Source organism: Mytilus trossulus, chromosome 6 (assembly GCF_036588685.1).
Source record: "Mytilus trossulus isolate FHL-02 chromosome 6, PNRI_Mtr1.1.1.hap1, whole genome shotgun sequence".
Taxonomy (NCBI): domain Eukaryota; kingdom Metazoa; phylum Mollusca; class Bivalvia; order Mytilida; family Mytilidae; genus Mytilus; species Mytilus trossulus.
The window spans coordinates 65,307,342-65,331,382 of record NC_086378.1 but is presented as its reverse complement, the minus strand read 5'-3'; the positions used below and the strand labels follow the sequence as shown (position 1 = coordinate 65,331,382).

The 24,041-nt window shown below is 33.5% G+C and overlaps 1 protein-coding gene across 1 annotated transcript; it reads right to left on the bottom strand.

Moving 5' to 3' along the window:
• Nucleotides 1-497: 497 nt before the first annotated feature.
• Nucleotides 498-10,775, bottom strand: LOC134722914 (ankyrin repeat domain-containing protein 17-like). The gene is made up of 3 exons (XM_063586549.1): nt 10,533-10,775; nt 8,646-8,919; nt 498-8,024 (listed from the first exon to the last, which is right to left on the bottom strand). The coding sequence occupies exons 1-3, from the start codon at nt 10,773-10,775 to the stop codon at nt 4,192-4,194; spliced, it is 4,350 nt and encodes a 1,449-aa protein (XP_063442619.1). The 3' UTR covers nt 498-4,191.
• Nucleotides 10,776-24,041: the final 13,266 nt, after the last annotated feature.

Here is a 24,041-nt window from a genome sequence, read left to right as displayed (position 1 = left end):
AAAAGTAAACCATTCAACTTTTATTTTTGTCCATCTAAGGAGTTAAGCCTTTTCAACCTATTTTTATAGTTCGTTCTTATGTTGTTCTGCTATACCGCTGTCTCAGGTAAGGGGGGTTGGCATCCCGCTAACATGTTTAACCTAGCCACATTATTTATGTATGTGCCTGTCCCAAGTCAGGAGCCTGTAATTCAGTGGTTGTCGTTTGTTTATTCTTGTGTTACATATTTGTTTTCGTTCATTTTTTTTACATAAATAAGGTCGTTAGTTTTCTCGTTTGAATTGTTTTACATTGTCTTATCGGGGCCTTTTATAGCTGACTATGCGGTATGGGCTTTGCTCATTGTTGCAAACCGTACGATTACCTATAGTTGTTAATATCTGTGTCATTTTGGTCTTTGAAGGATAGTTGTTTCATTGGCAATCATACCACATCTTCTTTTTATACATTATAAGATAAGATAAGATAAGTTTTATTTTCCAAATTAGGTCCCCAGGGGGGCATATACACATAACATATATAGATCAAGGTCCGGTCTTAAACACGGAGCCTAGGCTCAAAAGTTCATTTGTTAGTTAATTTATGAAAAAATAACACAAAGGCGCTTCTGAACCGTATACTGCCCCTTAAGATAACAAAAATTCGTAAATGTATGGCTATTACAAAATCAATCGTTTCTGTTGCAACATTCGCCCCATTACATTTGGGATTGGCAGTGCAGATATATCATGCATATGCATATGGGAATATGTGTCACGAACATTGATCAAAATTTTGTATTCACATTGCTTTTCAAAAGCAACAAAGCACAAGGGTTAAAAAACATAGCACAGAAAGATCCATAGCACACACTAAAGGCATGCTCAGTACTAGATCTTCATCCTAGTTTAAGTAGGTAGGATACTGCATCAGTGTAGTGATATACGTTGATCTGCCCTTGCTGTAGTATATCCTTAAGTTGGGTCAGTCTGTTGTCTATGTAGGTTTAGGGGCGTTTCAAGGATATTTAAAAGAAGGGCCGGAGGAAGAACAAAAATTGGACCTTATTTTTGCCAAAAACATAAAATAAATATGTAATGCACTAATGTAACAGTTCCTGACTTGGAGCATGTATATTTTATAGTTAAAGTGTCAGGGTTTGACATTTTTTTATGCCAAACTTCCTCCATTAACATATTGTCTATTGTTTGTTAAAATGGTTGGATGGATCTTAACAGCAGAATACCAATAACGAGAAATTCCAATTCATACGGTATAACCATTACTAAACATTTCAATATTCCTAGGCCAGGATTGTCAGAACGAAAGGCGTAATTACGGTTTCCCGGGTAGAGGGTACATGGTGAAGCTTAGAAGCTCCTGGGTTTCATCAAATTATGAAGAAGCTAGACTAATAAATATCTCTCTTTTTAATTTAAAGCAATCATGTCAATGTCTAGTTCCGATAGGTGGTATATGGTACATGAATTAACATGGTGCTTGAAGTTGATGGCAAAATGTAGGTCCGATGATGTTACTTGGTTGCTAACTAATGAATATTGAAACAATATGATACTACTAAAGGCTATCCAGATTGACAAGTAAAAATGCTATACCAAATACACATGTTACTAGTATAATTGTAAATTAACGCAGAACCTCAAATGAACAAATATTACTGATATGTGGGTTTCTTCTGTATAAACATGATAAATGATAAAACATTTATTTGTTATTTTAAATATACTAAATTTTAGTTAAAAATAGTTTACATTTTATGTATGCCTATTTTATATACATGTATATTTTTTAAATAGTATAAAAACATACAGGAACAAATTTACTATCAAATTTTAGAAAGACACCTTACTATTATTAAACAAACAACCCAATAATTTTAAAAACAACCAGATGCTCCGCAGGGCGTGGCTTTATACGACCGCAGAGGTTGAACCCTGAACGGTTGGGACAAGTATGGACACAACATTCAAGCTGGATTCAGCTCTAAATTTGGATTGTGATTAAATAGTTGACACAGCATAGGTTTCTGACACAGAATGAATGTGTTCTAATGAACTTAAATTTTTTGTTTTCTCTTAGAGCAATTCACTATGCTGTTGAATATTAATCCTCTCAAAAAAATGTTTGAAGAAATTTTCTTTTTATTTATGAAATTTCAAATGAGAAAAATTGAACCCAATTTTTTAATCACATCCCCCTTTCCCTTATTCCAAAACTAATCTCAATTAAAATATTCTAATGGAGTTTGCAACAATAACTTCTCATTTAAATACATCATAAAATATTAAGATGTAAAAAAACTGCTTGTTATCACTGAATGGTAAAGATTATCCAAATTTATCAGTTGGTAGTAAAAAGTGAATATACATTGTATATTGTATATAACAAAGATTTAAGTTGATTCTGGACAAAGAGAGATAACTCCAATTAAAAAAAAATCTTGCTATTGCACAATATTGTGCAATAAGGTATTTCTTGCTTACTATTCTGGACAAAGAAAGATAACTCTAATTAAAAAAAAAATTGCTATTTCACAATATTGTGCAATTAGATATTTCTTGCCATTGCACAATTCTGTGCAATTGAAAAGACTTGCTATTGCACAATACTTAATATAATAATATTAGATCTTGATTTAGACCAACTTGAAAACTGGGCCCATAATCAAAAATCTAAGTACATGTTTAGATTCAGCATATCAAAGAGGCCCAAGAATTCAATTTTTGTTAAAATCAAACTTAGTTTAATTTTGGACCCTTTGGACTTTAATGTAGACCAATTTGAAAACAGGACCAAAAATGAAGAATCTACATACACAGTTAAATTTGGCATATCAAAGAACCCCATTTATTCAATTTTTGATGAAATCAAACAAAGTTTAATTTTGGACCCCGATTTGGACCAACTTGAAAACTGGGCCAATAATCAAGAATATAAGTACATTTTTAGATTCAACATATCAAAGAACCCAAACGATTCATTTTTTGTCAAAATCAAACTATGTTTAATTTTGGACCATTTGGACCTTAATGTAGACCAATTTGAAAACGGGACCAAAAGTTAAGAATCTACATACACAGTTAGATTCGGCAAATCAAAGAACCCCAATTATTCAATTTTGATGAAATCAAACAAAGTTTAATTTTGGACCATTTGGGCCCCTTTTTCCTAAACTGTTGGGACCAAAACTCCCAAAATCAATACCAACCTTCCTTTTATGGTCATAAACCTTGTGTTTAAATTTCATAGATTTCTATTTACTTATACTAACGTTATGGTGCGAAAACCAAGAAAAATTCTTATTTGGGTACCTTTTTGGCCCCTAATTCCTAAACTGTTGGGACCTAAACTCCCAAAATTAATACCAACCTTCCTTTTGTGGTCATAAACATTGTGTTTAAATTTCATTGATTTCTATTTACTTAAACTAAAGTTATTGTGCGAAAATCAAGAATAATGCTTATTTGTGCCCTTTATTGGCCTCTAATTCCTAAACTGTTGAAACCAAAACTCCCAAAATCAATCCCAACCTTTCTTTTGTGGTCATAAACCTTGTGTCAAAATTTCATAGATTTCTATTAACTTAAACTAAAGTTATAGTGCGAAAACCAAGAAAATGCTTATTTGGGCCCTTTTTTGCCCCTAATTCCTAAAATGTTGGGACCAAAACTCCCAAAATCAATACCAACCTTCCTTTTATGGTCATAAACCTTGTGTTAAAATTTCATAGATTTCTATTCACTTTTACTAAAGTTAGAGTGCGAAAACTAAAAGTTTTCGGACGACGACGACGACGCAGACGACGACGCCAACGTGATAGCAATATACGACGAAATTTTTTTCAAAATTTGCGGTCGTATAAAAATAAAAAGTTGGCTAAATGAGAATACCTTATTTTAAAAAGTTGGATAAATGAGAAGACACCTTTATGGCATACATTCTGGTGTGTATACAATTAACATACGTCCTTGCATTTAATTACCAATATATATTTATATAAACTAACATCTATTAAAAAATAAACAACATATATAGACGAATAATTCATTAGTTCCTCGACAAAACAAGAAAAGAAATATACTTCAAACAAATCCTAATATTAAAAAAACATATATACATATTAATCTAAAATGCATTATCGAGTAGAAGGGGCGCAACTCGTGTTATCAAACCGGTATAACGAACGGATATCAACGGGGCATTTTGAACGTATATTTGTATACATGGTCTGTTTTGGTCTGACACGGAGATGACCGACCCCATTTGTCACATTTATCATAGTGTGCTCCTCTGTCTAACAACATCTCTACTATTTCTTTATGACCATGTTTACGAGCCTTCATTAAAGGTGACTGACCACTCTTGTTACATTTATTATAGTCGGCTCCTCTGTCTAACAACATCTTTACTATTTCTATATGACTAGGTTCACAAGACACCAATGGCATTAAAGGTGATCTGTCATCTTCATCACGTTTATTAAAGTCTACTCTTGGGTCTAACGGCATCTTTAACATTTCTGTATGACCATATTCACAAGCCACCATTAAAGGTGATCTGTCATCTTCATCACATTTATTAAAGTCTGCTCCTCTATTCAACAACATCTTCACTACTGTTGTATGACAATGTTCACAAGCCTTCATAACAGGTGACTGACCCGCCCTGTCGCATTGATTACAGTCTGCTTTCCTGTCTAACAACATCTTCACTATTTCTGTATAACCATGTTCACAAGTCGCTATTAGAGGTGATCTGTGATCTTCATCACATTTATTAAAGTCTGCTCCTCTGTTCAACAACATCTTCACTATTTCTGTATGACCATGTTCACAAGCTTTCATTACAGGTGACTGATCCCACTTGTCACATTTATTATAGTCTGCTCCTCTGTCGAACAACATATTTACAATTTCTTTATGACCATGTTTACACGCCTTCATTACAGGTGATTGACCATACTTGTTACATTTATTATAGTATGCTCCACTGTCTAACAACATCTTTACTAAATCTGTATGACCATGTTCACAAGACTTCCCTAGAGGTGACTGACCCGAATTGTCAAAATTATTGTAGTCTGCTCCTTTATCTAACAACATCTTCACCATTTCTGTATGACCATGTTCACAAGCCCTAAGAAGAGGTGACTGCCCATCTTTATTACATTTATTATAGTCTGCTCCTCTGTCTAACAACATCATTACTATTTCTGTATGACCATGTTCACAAGCCCTAAGAAGAGGTGACTGCCCATCTTTATTACATTTATTATAGTCTGCTCCTCTGTCTAACAACATCTTAACTATATCCGTACGAACATATTCACAAGCCTTCATTAGAGGTGACTGACCACTCTTTTCACATTTATTATAGTCTGCTCCTCTGTCTAACAACATCTTTACCATTTCTGTATGACCATGTTCACAAGCCTTCATAACAGGTGATTCATCCCATCTGTCATATTTATTACAGTCTGCTCCTCTGTCTAACAACATCTTAACTATTTCTGTATGACCATGTTCACAAGCCTTCATTACAGGTGACCTTCTATTATTATCACATTTCTTATAGTCTGCTTCTACGTCTATCAACATTTTCACTATTTCTACATGACCATGTGCACAAGCCTTCATTACAGGTGATTGGCCATTAATATCACATCTATTATAGTCTGCTCCTTTGTCTAACAACATCTTTACCATTTCTGTATGACCATTTGCACATGCCTTCATTACAGGTGACTGAACCCCATTATCACATTTAGTACAGTCTGCTCCTCTGTCTAACAACATCTTTACTATTTCTGTATGACCATGTTCACATGCCTTCATTACAGGTGATTCACTGTTAATATCACATCCTATATAGTCTGCTCCTCTGTCTAACAACATCTTTACTATTTCTGTATGACCATGTTCACATGCCTTCAGTACAGGTGACTGACCATGATCCTTACATTTCTTATAGTCTGCTCCTCTGTCTAACAACATTTGCACTATTTCTTTATGACCATGTTCACAAGCATTCATTACAGGTGACTGACACCAAAAGTCACATTTATTACAGTCTGCTCCTTTGGCTAATAGCATCTTGACTATTTCTGTATGACCATGTTCACAAGCCTTCATTATAGGTGACCGACCACCATTATCACATTTTTTACAGTCTGCTCCACTGTCCAACAACATTTTCACTATTTCTGTATGACCATGTTCACAAGACTTCATTAGAGGTGACTGACCACTTCTTTCACATTTATTACAGTCATGACAGTCTGCTCCTTTGTCCAACAACATCTTCACTATTTCTGTATGACCATGTTCACAAGCCTCTATTACAGGTGACCGACCAATCCAGTCACATTTATTACAGTCTGCTCCTTTGTCCAACAACATCTTCACTATTTCTGTTTCACCATGTTTACAAGCCTTCAATAGAGGTGAGTGACCAAAATTGTCACATTTATTAAAGTCTGCTCCTCTGTCTAACAAAATTTTTACTATTTCTGTATGACCATGTTCACAAGCCTTCAATACGGGTGACTGGCCATCATGATCACATATATTACAGTCTGCTCCTCTGTCTAACAACATTAATACTATTTCTGAATGACCCTGTTCACAAGCAATATTTATTGGTGATTTTTCATTATATGTACACCTGTTTACATTTACCCCATGATCACAACACCACGTGACCAAAGAAATATCTCCTAAATAACAACAATGTAATAAAGAAGTGTCATAGTTATCATCATCTTTAAACATCCAGGAATAAGTTGTTTTAGACTGTTTACTAACATCACAGATATTTGCCAGTTGTCTCTGGTAAGATATATCTAGTGTATTCAAATAACTGCGAAATTTCTGTGTGAACTGAGGTATCTTCATATTGATGTTACTAAATACATCTTGAACTTTTCCCTTCGACCAGTCATCAATCATTCTCTGTGTGTACATCTGATGATACTTTGTTGGTATTATAGTGATATAGTGATCCATGTTGTCCCTTTCTTCTAATAAAAATCGTTCCTTGATTAAACCACTGTCAGCATTCTCTATCAAACAATCGATTATTTTTTGTCCATAGATCTTAACAAGAAAGTCAAATATTTTATCATGTAGAATTTTGTATACATTATATTCTTTCTTTATGAATGTCTGAGTGAGTGAGTCAAGTTGATCCTGTAATACAAGTCTTGATGTTCCCCTGTCTAATCTGCATGCCTCACATGTGTTTTCAATGATAATCCTGGTTTCTTCATTCACTTTTTCTGTCAATATTTCTTCCTTTAATTTGTTGTTAAACATGACACATAAAGCCAAAGCACAGTATTTAGCATAATACCCTTTCTTGAGAAACTTGTCAACCTCTGCTTCATAAATTGAAAAGGGTTTTTGAAAGAAATCTGCTATAATAGGTTCAGGATTATCATGGTACAATTTACATAAAAGAGGAAAACAGTCATAAATATCATACAAGTCACCTATCTCAGATGCTTTTGCATTGAGATACAACTTAGCTATTGATTTTTTTTCAGTTTTTGACAAGCAAATGTTTTTACATAAAATGTTACATACACATGATTTAAAAACTGATAAAGAATCAAACTTTTCATCTTGGTACACTTGTAACCGACATGCTGCAAGTATTTTTGTTTGTTTTTTATTAAGATGTTGTTTTATATCTTCCATGAATGGTTCCCAACTTTTTATGTCACTCTGGTCAAGTGAAAAGTTTCCACACAAATCATCAACAAGAAACAATGTTTTCTTATTTTGATTGTAAAACCTTAGAATGTCACCTGGCTCTGTCACTATAAGAACATCATATCCTTCTTCTTCTGCCATTCTTAGAGCTACATGTCTAAGAGTTGCTGTCTTCCCTACACCAGAACTAGCCGTAATAGTTACACAACTATTTTCCTTGATACATTCGAGTACATACTGGGCAGCTCTTGTATTTATAAACATTGTATCATCATTTTCCTTCCAATCTGTAAGTGTATCATTAATTCTTGCTGAAATATAGATAAAGAAATAATTTATCCTTACTAACATAGAAATATCTGGATAGTATACTGTGGATTCATTAACATCTGTGGGATACAAAGTTGCCCATGTTGAATGCATACTTTGGCAAAACAAAAACAAAATATCAATGAAAATGCAAGATTTCTTCAATCAACATTCAATGGTACACAAGAAAATAACTGAATCTGCAGAAGTTCATCGTTTCATCACAGGAATAAAAAGCTGATTGCTGTATAACATATGTGTGTATAATTTGTTTCTTGTAAATCAAGGTTTTCACGATTTTCCTTCTTAAAAATTCCTTCTTATCATTATTTATTCTATGTTTGAATGTTGTGAGCTTGCATATAGTTTTGGATTATTTTTAATTTTACAACAATAAACAATGACATTATTTTGCTGATAATAATTTTTCTCTTTCCAAAATTATTCCCATTACATTAGATCCTTAATTTCATTTTACATTTGATTGATACACTATATAACAAAATTGACAAATGTCAGCCTTTAAAAACTACAAAAAAATGAATGGTTAATCACATTCAAAGAATCAATTGAAACCCTATCTCTAAATATAATGAATCTAGATGTAACCCCAAACTGTTTACCCCTTATATTCCAAGGCACAGTATCCTTTTGAGAAGTCTTCATCATTTCCAACTCGTTTGTTACTTTCCTATGGTCATCCTGTAACATCTCATGGGATTTTATTATTTCAGTATGTGAACGCTTCAGACTTTCAAATGATTCTTTCAGTTCCCGGATTTCATTATTGGAATGTTTAATGTCCATCATTATTTCTTGGTTGGTTTGATCTAATGGTTTGGTTTTTAGATGATTACACTCCTGCTTCATTTGCTGCCCACCTAATCTATCTATGGCCTGTAAATTATACAATATGTATTTTTGATTTATTTAATGAGTTATTTCCCTTTAATCATTCTTGATAACTCGAAAAAATATTGCAGGTTCAGAGGGGAGCCCTGTTATATTTTGTCTCAATAATAACCAATGATCCATGGCAATTCGCCTTGTTAAGAATCTAAAGGACTGTGTGTGGGTAACTTCATTGTTTGAACACCAAAATGAAAATAAAGTTACATCATTGGATGGATTTCCATTGTTTAGAACATTTTTGTACACTTTTAAAAATATTACTAAGGTCAGATAGACATGTACACCTTACAACATGTACATTTATTACATGCTTTAACTATAGTTGAAGTTTTGCATGTATAATGAACCATGAAAATGAGGTCATGATCAGACATATACACATAACAATCATTCCACACACCATATATAGTTGACATATTGCTATTATAGCATAAGTAAAACAGACCAAAAAACAAAAACTTAAATTTAACACCTGAATCATGAACATCTGGTCAAGGTCTGATGACACCTGCCAGTTGGACATGTCCACCTTACCATCAGTATATACACAAATTATAGTAGGCCTATTGCATATACTGTATTATAGTACTAGAAAGGCAAGGGAAAACACAAACAAGAGTAAACACACTGAAATTTTTCGCCTTCGTTTCTAATCATTGATATTATGTTGATAGTCCAAAATATAAAGCTTTATTACAACTGTCACATAAACTAAACATTGACCAAGGAACCTTGATCCAAGGAACAATGAAAATGAGGTCAAGGTCAGATGAACCATGCTTAGCAGATATGAACAGCAGACCAAACCACAATAACTTAACACTGAGCAATGAACCGTGAAAATGAGGTCAAGGTCAAATAAAACCTGCGTGACTGACATATAGATCATAAAATATTTCCATACACCAAATATAGTTGACATAATTAACATTACAATAAATCTTAACTTTTTTTCAAGTCGGCACTGAAGTTTCTGTTTGACACATGGCCAATGTCCTTGAATGGGTTCAAGGACATTGGCCATGTGACTAATGGAAACTTCGTCACATAAGGCATCTACGTACAAAGTATGATCGAAGCATCCAGGTTTTCCACCTACTAAAATATACAGCTTTTAAGAATTTGGCCTCAGCTGCCAACGTCCAACCGGATCACTATCCCTATGTTCATGATGTTGATCATGAGCTTTCTGTGTCAAAAGTCAGAGGCTCGCCAAAAACTTAACTATCACCACTGAGTTATGAAAATAAGGCTAAGGTCAGATGACACCTGCCAGTTGGGCATTTACACCTTACAAACCTTCATTACACCAAATAAAGTATACATATTGCTTATAGTATCTGAGATATGGACGGGACTGGAACCAGAAGTTTTCATTTCATACTTTTACGACAACATGGCAGATGCCTTATCCCCTCCTCTATCTGCATGATCTATAGATGCTATAAAATCAACTTTTGTTTCAGGATGTGTTACCTTCTCGTAGGAATTAAACTAGGAAATCTAGACGCAATACACAAAATACTTTTAAGTGTACAGAAATGACAACTACTCATCTCTTCAGTATATTTACAGAATATATATATATATATACATACACTAGTTATATCTTCCCAAGCAGTATTGAAGAACCCTGTGTCTAGTTTGCCATCATCCAGATGTGCCAGGTTATTCCTGTAGTGCTTGACCCTTGCTAAGTCTGCAGCTGGTGTGGTTTCCATTGCAGTAGGTAGACAGTCAAATCCACAAAGAGGAGGGGTTATTGGAATCAAATTCCTCAGTAATAGTATCATCAAAGTCAAATCAAAAGTTTTAGAATCTGGAACATCTAGAAAATACATAAGATAATTAAGATTATAAAAGTAAAAGCAAATATCACATGTAGAAGGTCTGTTCATTAATATAATTTTAGCAAAATCAATACTTGGGAATATTCTTAATCAAAAAATGAATAGTTATAGTTCATTGATTACAGTTGTGAATAAGCGATTCAAAGGAACATAAATTTAACTGTCTTGAAAAAGTAAAATATAGTACCACTATTTATTTGAATATTGTTTTACAATATAGACTTCTTTATACTTTTTCTTTTGGGCTTGTACATGTTGTTTTGCATTTGCCTTCAGGTTTATCCTGTTTCAACTCTTCCAAAATTCAAAAGTCTATCCTAAATAAAGGTAAATTATATGGCCTTCCAAATATTGTTTTGATTCCTAACATATTTGAACATGCTGAAGAGACATTAATTGTCAAAATCCGGGTATGGTATACAAATGTTTGCACCTCATGTTTGCGGTGAACCATCTTTTCCGCAAATTAATTGTTTTCTGTTCAGTAAATTTATTAGTAATAAATTAATAAAAAGATCCATTTTGTAACATCTGGTGATCAGTTTATTTGGCAATCACCAATTAATGGCAGTCAACAGTGTCTGTTTAGGAACATCAGTTGTTTCGACCTGCTAGTCAATTGTGTTTTGTTAAAATATTATTTTTTTATTTATTTTGGGGTCTTTTGGAAACTGTTGTTTGTGCTGTATTTAGACCTCTGTATCAAGAAAATTGGTAAAGCGACTGCTGCCACCACCCGTAATGGACCAAAATGAGAAACTGAGTATGTTGTTGTCAGCTTCTGGTGCCCTTTCCCACCTGGGCATTTTCATGAATAATAGGGTCTGGGACAAGCTTTCAATCCCACTAGGTGTGGGAAAAAACTTTGCCGTATGGAACTGTACAGAAAGACTGAAAAATGAGCCCATACCCATAACTGTATAGGTACCTCAGACTTTGGATGGTCAGTGAAGTCTTCAGGTGCACTTTCCCACCGGGGCATTTTCATGAATAATAGGGTCTGGGACAAGCTTTCAATCCCACTAGGTGTGGGAAAAAACTTTGCCGTAGGGAACTGTACAGAAAGACTGAAAAATTAGCCCATACCCATAACTGTATAGGTACCTCAGACTTTGGATGGTCAGTGAAGTCTTCAGGTGCACTTTCCCACCCAGGGATTGATACGAATTGAAGATATGTATAATAGCTTTCATTCTAACTACCTGCAGTCAAGAACTTTGCCGTAGGGGGGATGGGAGTCAAGCGACTGCTGCCACCACCCGTAATGGACCAAAATGAGAAACTGCGTATGTTGTTGTCAGCTTCTGGTGCACTTTCCCACCTGGGCTTTTTCATGAATAATAGGGTCTGGGACAAGCTTTCAATCCCACTAGGTGTGGGGAAAAACTTTGCCGTAGGGAACTGTACAGAAAGACTGAAAAATGAGCCCATACCCGTAACTGTATAGGTACCTCAGACTTTGGATGGGAGTAGGCGACTGCTGTCACCACCCGTAATGGACCAAAATGAGAAACCGAGTATGTTGTTGTCAGCTTCTGGTGCATTTTCTTAAAGGGTTTTGTCTTATTACACCATTTAAATGAAAGTAAATAAAAGATTGATGCCTCTAATCACATAGATCGAAAAACAATTGATAGTATGCCGTTAGTGAAATGATTTACACTGAATCGTCAATAAATTAAAGGTTGATTAAACACAGAAAATGAGTGAATTTTATAACGGCATGATAGTGGTAGTTAAAGGAATTCATATTAAGAGATGTACAGGTAGGAAATTATTTTTGCCGACAAGCTGACGTTATCATATATCTTCGCCCTCAAATATAAACCATTACGTACATCGGATATTCGTCTTTACAATGTTTGACATGTATATTTTTATCAACATAAATATAATCCGAGATGTTCATTTAAAAAATGATATTTTGACAAAAAGTTAAAAAAAAAACCAGCAACGTAGCTCAAGTAAGACTAGAAAATTTGATTTGAACAGTTATGGAAAGCTAAACTTAAATATATTTTTGATTGACTAAATATTAATTCTTGATCTTCCTGATCTCTCAATCTTCCGAAAATTATCCATAAAGTTAACTGATATATAGATATAAATGATATTAAAATGAATTTGTATACACATTTTGTCTTCAATATTTCGGGAGGACTCAAATTGCTAATTTGATATTCAAAGTATATAGCGAAAATCTAACAGAGACCGCTGAAGTGAGACCTCCTGGTCTTTCACTATACATAACCATGTTGTTAATCTTGCCTATTTCGTATATAAATAGATGCTATCAAAAGGATTTCCAAGACAATACCATTTTCGATATGTACGGGGGGCTTAATGTGTTACTTTTCAAATGAAAATCGTAAACATACAGATAGATGGGTACAAGGCGTTGGCCAAATCTTCCTGATCTATCAATCTTCCTTATATTACACATAGAGTTGGTTAATATATAGATATATATACATGGAAAAAATTATTGCAACACCAAACTGAAATTGAAATTAAAAAAACACTCTTTATTTTTTTGTGATATAATTTGGTAAAATAGAACTAGTTAAACAATATTTAAGTATCACCTGAGTTTAATCAATAAATATCGACTCGATAAGTTTTTATCTGCAGATGCAGCTACTGTACCCGTAAACAGCAAAACAGATGTTTTAATCCTCATTGTTTTCAACACTTTAGATAACCAAGTTTTTAAAGTTATGTGATTGACACCTTGTAATGGGTCCTTGACAACTCTTAACTGCATCAAGATGGCAGATTATCAGCATAAGAGAAGAAGAGATGTCGCTGTAACAACTGCACGTATTGTTGGTCATCACCATTCCACTATAAGTCGTTTTGAGAATAAAAATCAGGCAATAAACGGTGTTAAAGACCGTCCGAGATAATGAAGACCCCCTATACCATTTGCTAGGGAAAATCAAGCATAATGAAGGTTGGTCAGAAGGAAACCCATTGCATACAAGACAATCCTAAAAAGAGAGTGGTGGTCATACAAGAGCCTTTTAACAAGAACTGTTCGAGATCGACTCATCGTTACTGGTTATCGTGCGATAAGACAATTTCGGAGACCTTTGTTAACGAACAGACACACAGTTTTCCGTATCCAATGTAGTGCAGAGCTCGCCAAAGTTGGAAATTATCATCGTGGAGGAATATCCACATTCGTTTCAATGCCAATGTTATCATAAACTATGTTTCAGTAATATTATACACATATTTTATAATATTTCATCCAAAAAAAGAGGCTAAATTTTTTCAAGTTTTAAAAAATCAAGGTGTTGCAATACTTTTTTCCATGTGTATACATGATAATTTGATATAACACGAAATTTGAATATACTTCTCGTTCTATAATTATGAAGGGCTCAAAGTGCAAGTTCGATATTCAAAATATATATTGAAAATCTACCGGAGACCACTGAAGAAATAGTGTGACCCTCCTGTTGTTTCAATATCCGTACAGTTTGATAATCTTGTCTAATTTTTGTTTATATACAGATGCTATGAAAAGGATTTCCAAGAGAAATATCATTTTCGATGTATACGAAGGGCTAACAGTGTCACTTTTCAAATAATAAGAGTAAAAAATAAGATAGAAGGGTACAGGGCGTATGCTAGATCTCCCTGATTTATCAATCTTCCTAAAATTCATACACAAAGCTTGTTAGTGTATAGCTATTTATGATATAAAAAAGAAATCGGTTACACTTTTCGTCTTCTTTATTTTTTGAGGGCTCAAAGTGCCAGTTCGATATTAAAAAAATATAGTGAAAACCATTTGTTACCGGTGAAACCTGTAAAAACATTGAGACCCCCTTTTGACATTTCACTTTACATTACTTCGACTTGCGTTTACATTTTTGTAGTGATACAGTTTTGACGTTGGGTGTCTGGAGTAACATGTCGCATCGGCTTTAATCATTCGTACATATTTTGAATATCTAACTGACACTTTGAGCCCTCTGTAACCATAGAAAACAAGAAGTTTACCCAAATTCATTTCAGTCTCGTTTTATCTTTATAAGAACTAATTATCTGCATAGTGTTGGGAAGATTGAGAGACCATGGATCTTACCATCGCCTTTTGCCTTTAACCTAAATTGTGGACAGTTTTAAGATGAACAGTGACAATTTAAGCCCTCCGTAGAAACTACATATGACATCATTCTTAAAATGCATTGCATCTTTATATATACATACTAGAAATCGAATTTTAGGAATATTGAAAGACCAGGTGTGTCTCACTGTCATTTAAGAGGTCTCCAGTAGGTTTTCGCTTAAAATGTCTTTTACGTTTGTCTTTCATAAACTATTTCTAAATGTTTCTAGCGCGGTAGGGTTTTGTTTTTGTTTTAAGAAATAATATATGTAAAGTTACATCTTTGTTGTCGTTTTTTAATAAAGATCTATATTTCAGAAACACAAATCTCGACTCACATAAGATTTTATATTTGAGGACAACGAGAGATTGCAACAGCTTGAAGGGGTCATTAGACAACTTCTTACATATCTTTTGACTCCTCTTATATATTATATATGACAATCATGCTTTTAAAGTTATCGAATATTTTAATTTAGTTTTGATTTTTAACCAAATTTCAATATCAAACCGAGTTGGATATAGAATATCGAATCACGAATAACGAAACGGCCACTAACTTCACATATATCCCATAGAACTAACAATGCCCTGGACCAATACAATATTTTGTCAGCATGAAGTGGTGGGGTATTGATTATGTCATATAGTCAAACTTTACTCAATCCGGCTGACCAAAATAACAGATTTTGCATATGGGCCAGAGGAAGAGGTAACTAAGGACAATGGCACTTATGCCAAGACCAAGTAAGAGTTTTTCAGCATAGGGTCGGAGGAACCCAGTATATCGCATACTTAAAAGTCCAACTTAACGATTGACGGCTCAACGATCTAAGAGATTCTCCACATGAGTCATTATTTCAGTGGTAGAGGAAGGGATGGATTTTGAAAATGGCAAATAGTCAATTCGCAAAATAATGTTTAGCGTATTTGATTTTTGTTTCTCGACACAATGGTATTCATATTCGACTTTGTCTATTGAATACCATTTTTTACTTGTGTACATACAAGTCACACTCATCAACACTCACTTTCACCCCCGATTTGGATTTAAAGAAGTTTGCATACGACATCGATAGCAAACTTCTCTCAGCTCATCTATCATGTCCTTGGTATGACGATATTCTTTTTCATCTTTTTCTATTCATCGGAAGTTATATTCTTTTAAGCGCTTACTAAACCTATTATTCCATGCTGTGATGTATATGTATTCTAGATTTTGCATTTATCTCTAATCTAGATTAAGAGTATTCGTTTACACTTTTATGTAAATCAGTCAAATAATTTCTTTAGTTCTGACTGGCGAGATTAATGGTGACATAACCATGTAGTTCTGACCAACACCGATAGCACATCAGACGTGAGCTCTGCTCTTTTGATATCGCAACAGTGTTCTCGATACATAAACTCATCATATATACGAGGATTAAAATTTTATATATACCCCAGACGCGCGTATCGTCTACAAAAGACTTATCAGTGACGCTCGAATCAAAAAATGTTTAAAAAAACAAATAAAGTACGAAGTTGAAGAGCATTTCTGACCAAAGATTCCTTAAAGTTTTGCCAAATACAGCTAAGGTCATCTATTCCTGAGGGGTCTTTCTCATATAGCGTTGGACGAATCGACCAAGAATAAAAAAAATCATAGCAGTGGAGTAACAAAATAAAAAATCCTTTGGAAACTATGGACGGTATAGATACAGCAGCAAATCATAGTAATTATAATCAATTAAACACGTTAGCAAACTAATACTCCGTAGACGTCATATATCTATTACTATGTATCAGTGAAAGCGAAAATCTACTGCCTCCGGTATCTATGATGAGTTTATTTACTAAGTATCCGAAACACGAATCAATTCATCGGCTTGTTCAGGGGTCGTGAAATGGAGTATATAATGTTGCACACCATCTATGTTCTATTGTTTGAAAGACTAAACGCATCTTCTAGTCGTATGTACTTGTGAGGGCGTAAATTTACTGCAGCCAAATTACAAATTAATTGATCATCTTTTCGCGATATTCGGGATATTGATGATACTTCCTATACAAAACAGTAAAGGTTTACTGAATTAAGATGATCATACTTATAATTACCAAGTTCAACATATTTGACGCCTAATCTTATTTTGTAAACCAATTATTTCCTATCCATTTTTCAATATCATTATTTTGAAATCTAACTTGTGTGTATTTAATATTTTGGATATATTTGATAGTGTCCATATACTGATGTGTGAATTTTAATGGTCAAGATGTATCTCTTGTCATCTATAGCTGACATAGCATTCCTGTCAATTTTATAAAAATATTTGGATGATGTCTCTAAATAATATTAATTGATTTGCTGTGATACTGAACATTGTTTCTTTTCTTCAAAACTTATAGTTTTTAAATGACATTTTTCTTAACAACTTTTTGCTTTGCTTATATTTCACCATCTACTATGTGGGATACATTTTGGTATTTAAACCACAAACTCGTCACTATATAAACTATCATAAATAATGCCAATTTCAGTTTGGTCATCACCTGTTTCAATTTTTCAACATGTGGGAAGATATCCATCCACCCGTTGAATAATACGAGCTACACTATCTATGTCGGTAAAGAAATGTTTAACATTATTTTCATATAATTTGCGTATAATTTTGTAATTAAATTGTTACATTCATGTTTTTGAAACATGAAAAATGCAATACTCCAAGTAAAATTGGCTAAATACATTTCAGCTTTGTTTTTTATTTATATGAACTGCTATCAACTGTTCTGTATAATTAACTCTGGTGTAAAACGTTGGTTTAGCCACTCATTTATTTTTTTCATTAATGAAACGGATCTCATGCATATATTATTTATAGGTTTAGCAAACATAGATCTTTCAACATCATGAACATATCCTGACATGGCTTTTGATGTGGAAGTTGTATTTTAGTATATATATATTTATTAAGTCATAGGGTATAAGAAAACATAAAACAAAAATATAACACAAGTCCATTTCATTCATAATGACACATATTGTTTAAGATTCCAATAATTGAGCACATACTTTTTGCGATTTTTTTATGTTGGTTAGAAGTGGATAATCATTTGGTGCTTCAAGAATTATTTTTTTATATTTAAGATCGCATACAATTATTGTCTTAAAGAACTTTCAAATTTGTTCCCTTTCATATGGATTTACCCAATCAAAGTATCCTTGCAGGTGAAGGTTGTGCCGTAGCCTTCCCAAATAAATTGCTTACAGCAGAACAAGTATTAAGTTGTTTATATTTAATCGTGGCCAACCTCAAATTGATTATAGGCTTTATCATGTTTTTGTTTTTTCATGGAAATTCATTTGTAGTTCTGGCGCTTATATCAGAAAGTCTTGCTCAAATGTTTCAAATACTGAGCATTTGAGCATATACAAAATCTTCAACACTCATATGCTCACCATTTATAAAGTTAAATGACAGAAAAACTGTACTCCGAGGAAAATTCAAAACGGAAGGTCCCTAATAAAATGACATAATCAAATAATGAAACACATCAAACGATGAACATCAACTGTCATATTCCTGATTTGCTATAGGCCTTTTCAAATGTTGAAAATGGTGGACTGAACCTGGTTATATAGCGCTAAACATCCCAGTTGTATGACAGTCGCATCAAATTTCTTTATGCAAATCTTCCTTTGGTGGTAGGTTGGTTTCCTTCAATCTGTTTTGTTATTTTATCTACACAGTCATGTGGATATATGCAACCTTTTGTATAAATACATTATGAAATACGTCAATTTCTGTATTTATTGTTTTAATAGGCCCTTTATTCAATTTTACGCCAGACTTTCTGAGGAATTCGGCATCAGTCTAAATGAGTCTATATTCGTATTTATCTTTCCTATTTTCTGTTAACAAAATAGTGTTCTATATAAAATTAATCTTTCCCTTCCTAATTGTCAACTTTTTTCAAACAAATGTGCGTTTAACCACCAAAAAGTGTCCATGAGTTGAAACTTATGATTTAAAGAAAAAGCCTTTGATCTTTATTATTGATTATCGATAATAGGTCTATTACGGATCATTTACTTTTTTTTATTCAAAGAGATAGGCTTCATCTTCCTCCTTGTAAAAACAAAATTTATACTGAGACCATGTTTAATTTTTTTAAATAAATTTTGACAGAATCTGAAAAGCAAATGCGCAAAACTTGAACTCATATACCAACAATTGTATTGTTATGAGTTACCTAAGCACTATTTGATGTGGATACAATGTCCAATATTTAATCCTGATGATAAATTGTAGTTATGGATCTCTTTGGCGATAATTTGCTACTAACGTTCGAATGTCCACCCAATGCCCTAGCTAAAATAGATTCATATTTTCTTTTACTTTTTCCATCATATAATTATTATCAATTGGCAAACCTGTTGATCCCTGCCTTTGATAAAACGTTTGTATTTTCTCAAAACTACCAATTCAGTACCACATGCTGTACATAATCCTTTGCTTGTCATGATCTGGATTTGATTTTACTTCTCAATTAAACTCAGATCTAAATCTAAATGGAAAAATCAATGTAACCTCTTGTTCCACTTTTCTTTCTCATAGTAAGTTTACTTTTAAAATTGAGAATGGAAATGGTGAGTTTCAAAGACACAACAACCGGACGAAAAAGCAGAAAACAGCGGAGGGCCACCAATGGGTCTTCAACGCCACGAGATGTTCCGCATCCGGAGGCGTGCTTCAGCTGACCCCTAAACAAAAACAAGTACCCATTGGTGGCCTTCGGCTGTTATCTGCTCTATGGTCGAGTTGTTGTCGCTTTGACACATTCCCCATTTCCTTTCTCGATTTTACTAGTATATTGATAATGGATGTCATAACAAACTCCGAATGATATCAATTAAGAGTTGAAAATCATACAAAAATCATACAAAACTAACAAAGACAACCTCACTTGGGACAGGCCAAAACATGCAGCGGGGTTGAATATTCTTTGTGAGATCTCGACTCTCCCCCTATACTTCGAGCCAATGTAGTAAAGCAAACGCTCAACAATACGCAAGGTATAACTCGGTTTAAGATAAGTCCGAGTTCGATGTCAGAAAAGATAACAAAACAAACTAAGCACAATGGCAATTAATGATACACGAATTACCAAAGGACTCCTAGTATTTCTCTATGATAAATAAGATGTGCTTTAAAAAACAGTTTCGTAGTGAACAAATGGAAAATCAACTTGTCTTAAATTATATTTCAAGAGTTATTTGTAATACCTCTATTATAAGACCTGTTTGGAAATAAAAAGTGCAATCTTAAATACTCTTTGAAATAATATTATGTTCATACTTATGTACTCTTTCGTAGGGAACATTTGTCCACTTCGAAACTGTTTCTTAAAGCACATCTTATTTCTCCCATACTTGTTTAATAGATGATGGTTTCGTAGTGGACATTTTCACATGTTTTTTCCCCACAATCCCTATATTGCAATAGTAACAAAAATAATTATTTTCATCAAAGCGCGTACTAAGCTGTGCACTGATATTTGGCATAATTTTAAAACCAGACACTGAAGGAGATTTGACCCGTTTCGTAGTGGAAATTAACTTGTGGTCCATTTGATGTGCTTAATTGTTTTGGCCAACAATTTAACTGCCGTTATAAAAGCACCACTTCTTTTGTAAGACACTTATTTTTATATCTCTTGCAAACATTAATTTTACTGAACTGTTTATTAGCAAAATTTAATGACTTCGTTTCGTAGTGGATATTCTATCAGGAATGTCAGGGACACAACTTCTAAAATAAAAAAGTCCTTTGTCAAAAGCTGTTTATTAAGATATGTTGGCTCTAAACATACTTTTGAATAATTAAAAAACCTACATAAAGTAAAAATAACATTTTTTTACAATAAGTTAGAGTATGAATGCTAAACAGGCAGTCCAGGGACATGCCATTTGGTTATTTTGAACCATTCAGGAATCAATCCCTCTAAAAATAATATGTTTCTTTGCTTCAAAATGTTAAATCTAATTCAATGTACTGACTTCACAAAAAATTACTTTAAAAGTGGGTCGGACAGGAAATCACGTTTTTATTGAAATACGTTCTTAAGATGTCTGCATGTTGATTTATATTTAAGTTTGATGTCTTTGTACCGATGATAAAACTTAATACATGTTTGATATTGAAAACCCTTGTGTAATACATTTTACAGTTATATGCAGATTTCTTTCGGTAAAAATCTAATACTTTGTTACATACATAGATATATAAACACCATAAGATAGTGACAAGGGAACGTCACCATCTAAAAATGGATTATTAACAAAAGGAAATAAAACAGTCATCATTTTAATCATAAAATCTTTAATTAACATACTCCTCGATCTTGATATCTATATCACTAACGGAAAGCTGAATACTAAAATTTATGATAAAAGAGATGATTTTTCATTTCCTATCGTTAATTATCCATTTTTAGATGGTGACGTTCCCGTGTCACCATCTTACGGTGTTTATATATCTCAACTCGTACGATTCGCTCGTGTATGTAACAATGTTTTAGATTATAACGAGAGAAAATGATGTATTACTGAAAAAATATTACACCAGGGTTTTCGATATCACATGCTGGGCAAGGCATTTACTAAATTTTATCATCGGTATAAGAACATCATTCGTAAATATAGCCCAACATGCAGACTCCTTATACGTTCAGGTATTTCACATCCAATTGTTTATGGAAATGTTCTTTATAAAGCACAAATGTGTCAGTATTCACCTCAGAAACTAACAAAACCTTTGCATAGACTTATTAATAGGGGATATAGTTACGATACTGTTGTCAGGTCATTAGGGATTGCATATTTAGGAGTTAATATGATTCACTTATAGGGTCTTTGCATCGGAACTAAACACATGTATTCAAAAAACAGTTGTTGGCATGACACGGGTTATGTTCTTCTCATGTATGTTATGATGGTGTGATACTAAACCCCTAACGGGAAGGATTGTGCCTGATGTTCAGATGATAAAATCATAATCTTTCGGTCAGTTTTATTGAAGTCTGGAGCTGGCATTTCAGTTAACTGCTAGTAGTCTGTTGTTATTTATGTATTATTGTCATTTTGTTTATTTTCTTTGGTTACATCTTCTGACATCAGACTCAGACTTCTCTTGAACTGAATTTTAATGTGCGTATTGTTATGCGTTTACTTTTCTACATTGGCTAGAGGTATAGGGGGAGGGTTGAGATCTCACAAACATGTTTAACCCCGCCGCATTTTTGCGCCTGTCCCAAGCCAGGAGCCTCTGGCCTTTGTTAGTCTTGTATTATTTTAATTTTGGTTTCTTGTGTACGATTTGGAAATAAGTATGGCGTTCATTATCACTGAACTAGTATATATTTGTTTAGGGGCCAGCTGAAGGACGCCTCCTGGTGCGGGAATTTCTCGCTACATTGAAGACCTGTTGGTGACCTGCTGCTGTTGTTTTTTTCTTTGGTCGGGTTGTTGTCTCTCTGACATATTCCCCATTTCCATTCTCAATTTTATGAATATTATTAAATATTTGTATCAGATGTTGATTCGATGGGTCTTTGCTGTTTTTTATCGATAAATTTAACTGATTACAATACAGAAACAAGTCCACAATAAGTGGTGCACAGTTATTTCCAATTGGAATTTCGATAATTTGTCGATAGACGGAATCTCCAAAGCAAACTGAAACGTTATCTACTGAATTGAAGGCCAGTTATTTTAATTTATCAACGCATTTATTTTTTTAAACCATTTTTGTTAAATGATGTTTGTAATTTTGAATGTTGGTGTCATGTTTTTGTTTTGAGTGCTTTAAAATATATTTCGTTTTTAAATCAAAATTAAACGAATCACTTTGCTTATTGCTCCATCTTATAATTTTTTGAGATAAATTATAATTATTAATCTAATTTGTTCGACAAAAATGTTGTTCTTTCTTTATAAAATTTGATCCTCAGTTTGAAACGAGTGTCTTAGAAAGTATTCCTGTTATTAGTCAATTTTAAAGTAGCGTTTCTCATAATGATACTTAAAAAATGTCCCCTTGTTACACATTGCAAATTCAGTACAAAAATAATACGTGCAAAATTTTTAACTTTCGGTATTTAGCTGACTGAACATCGCACACTCCAGACCTCCTTTGGTATATACAAAATTTAGGCCTGGTATCTATAATGAGTTTATTTACACCTGTTCTACATTAAAGATGTCACCTTTTGGACTTCAACTGGCTGAATATTGTTCATTCCAGGCCTTCTCTACACATCTTCTACATTTACGATGTTATTAAAAACTCTTAATTCAGAATTTTCTTCAATTTTATTACTTTATATCTATACTTTATACAATTGAACATTTATTTGCACTCGTATTATGTTATGGTGAAATCTGAGTTGAAAGACAACCAGATGCTTGAGTTTCAGTTCATGGATCACTATATGGAGTTTAGGCACAAGGTTCCATATCACTATTGTATGGTTGGAAATGTTTCTGGTGGATTTATCCAAGCAGTTTTGTAAGAAGAGGCGAAAAAAATTACTTTAACTGGTTCATGGAAAATGAATTGCTTTACAGACAAGAAGTAAAATTGTATAGAATTAAAATATATTTTTAGAATAAAGATCTATACCCCGATAAGACGTTTCGGATTGGTTTTGGAGGTTCATAGTGGCCACAAAGGGGCCAGACACAATCATTTGTATGGTTTTTAGAAGAAAAAAAACGGAATATAGGATATATTTCTCTGCTCAATATTTCAGCACAAAATTCAAAATCACAATAAAAACTTTTGGATAAATTTTTGGGCTTATTGTCATAGCTATTTAGGAATAAGAGCCAAAAAGGGTGTTTCAAAAAGTATTTTTGTCAGATTTGAATTGGGGACATAAAAAGCTATTTTTTGGTTTGCAGCCAACTAGTTGAGAATAAGTAACCGCATAAATGCCTATGGGCTCATTTTTCATACTTTCTGTACAGTTTCCTACGGCAAAGTTTTCCCCCATACCTAGTGGGATTGAAAGCTTGTTCTATGCTCTTCTATTCATGAAAATGCTCGGGTGGGAAAGTGTACCGGAAGCTGACAACTACTTATACCCAAATT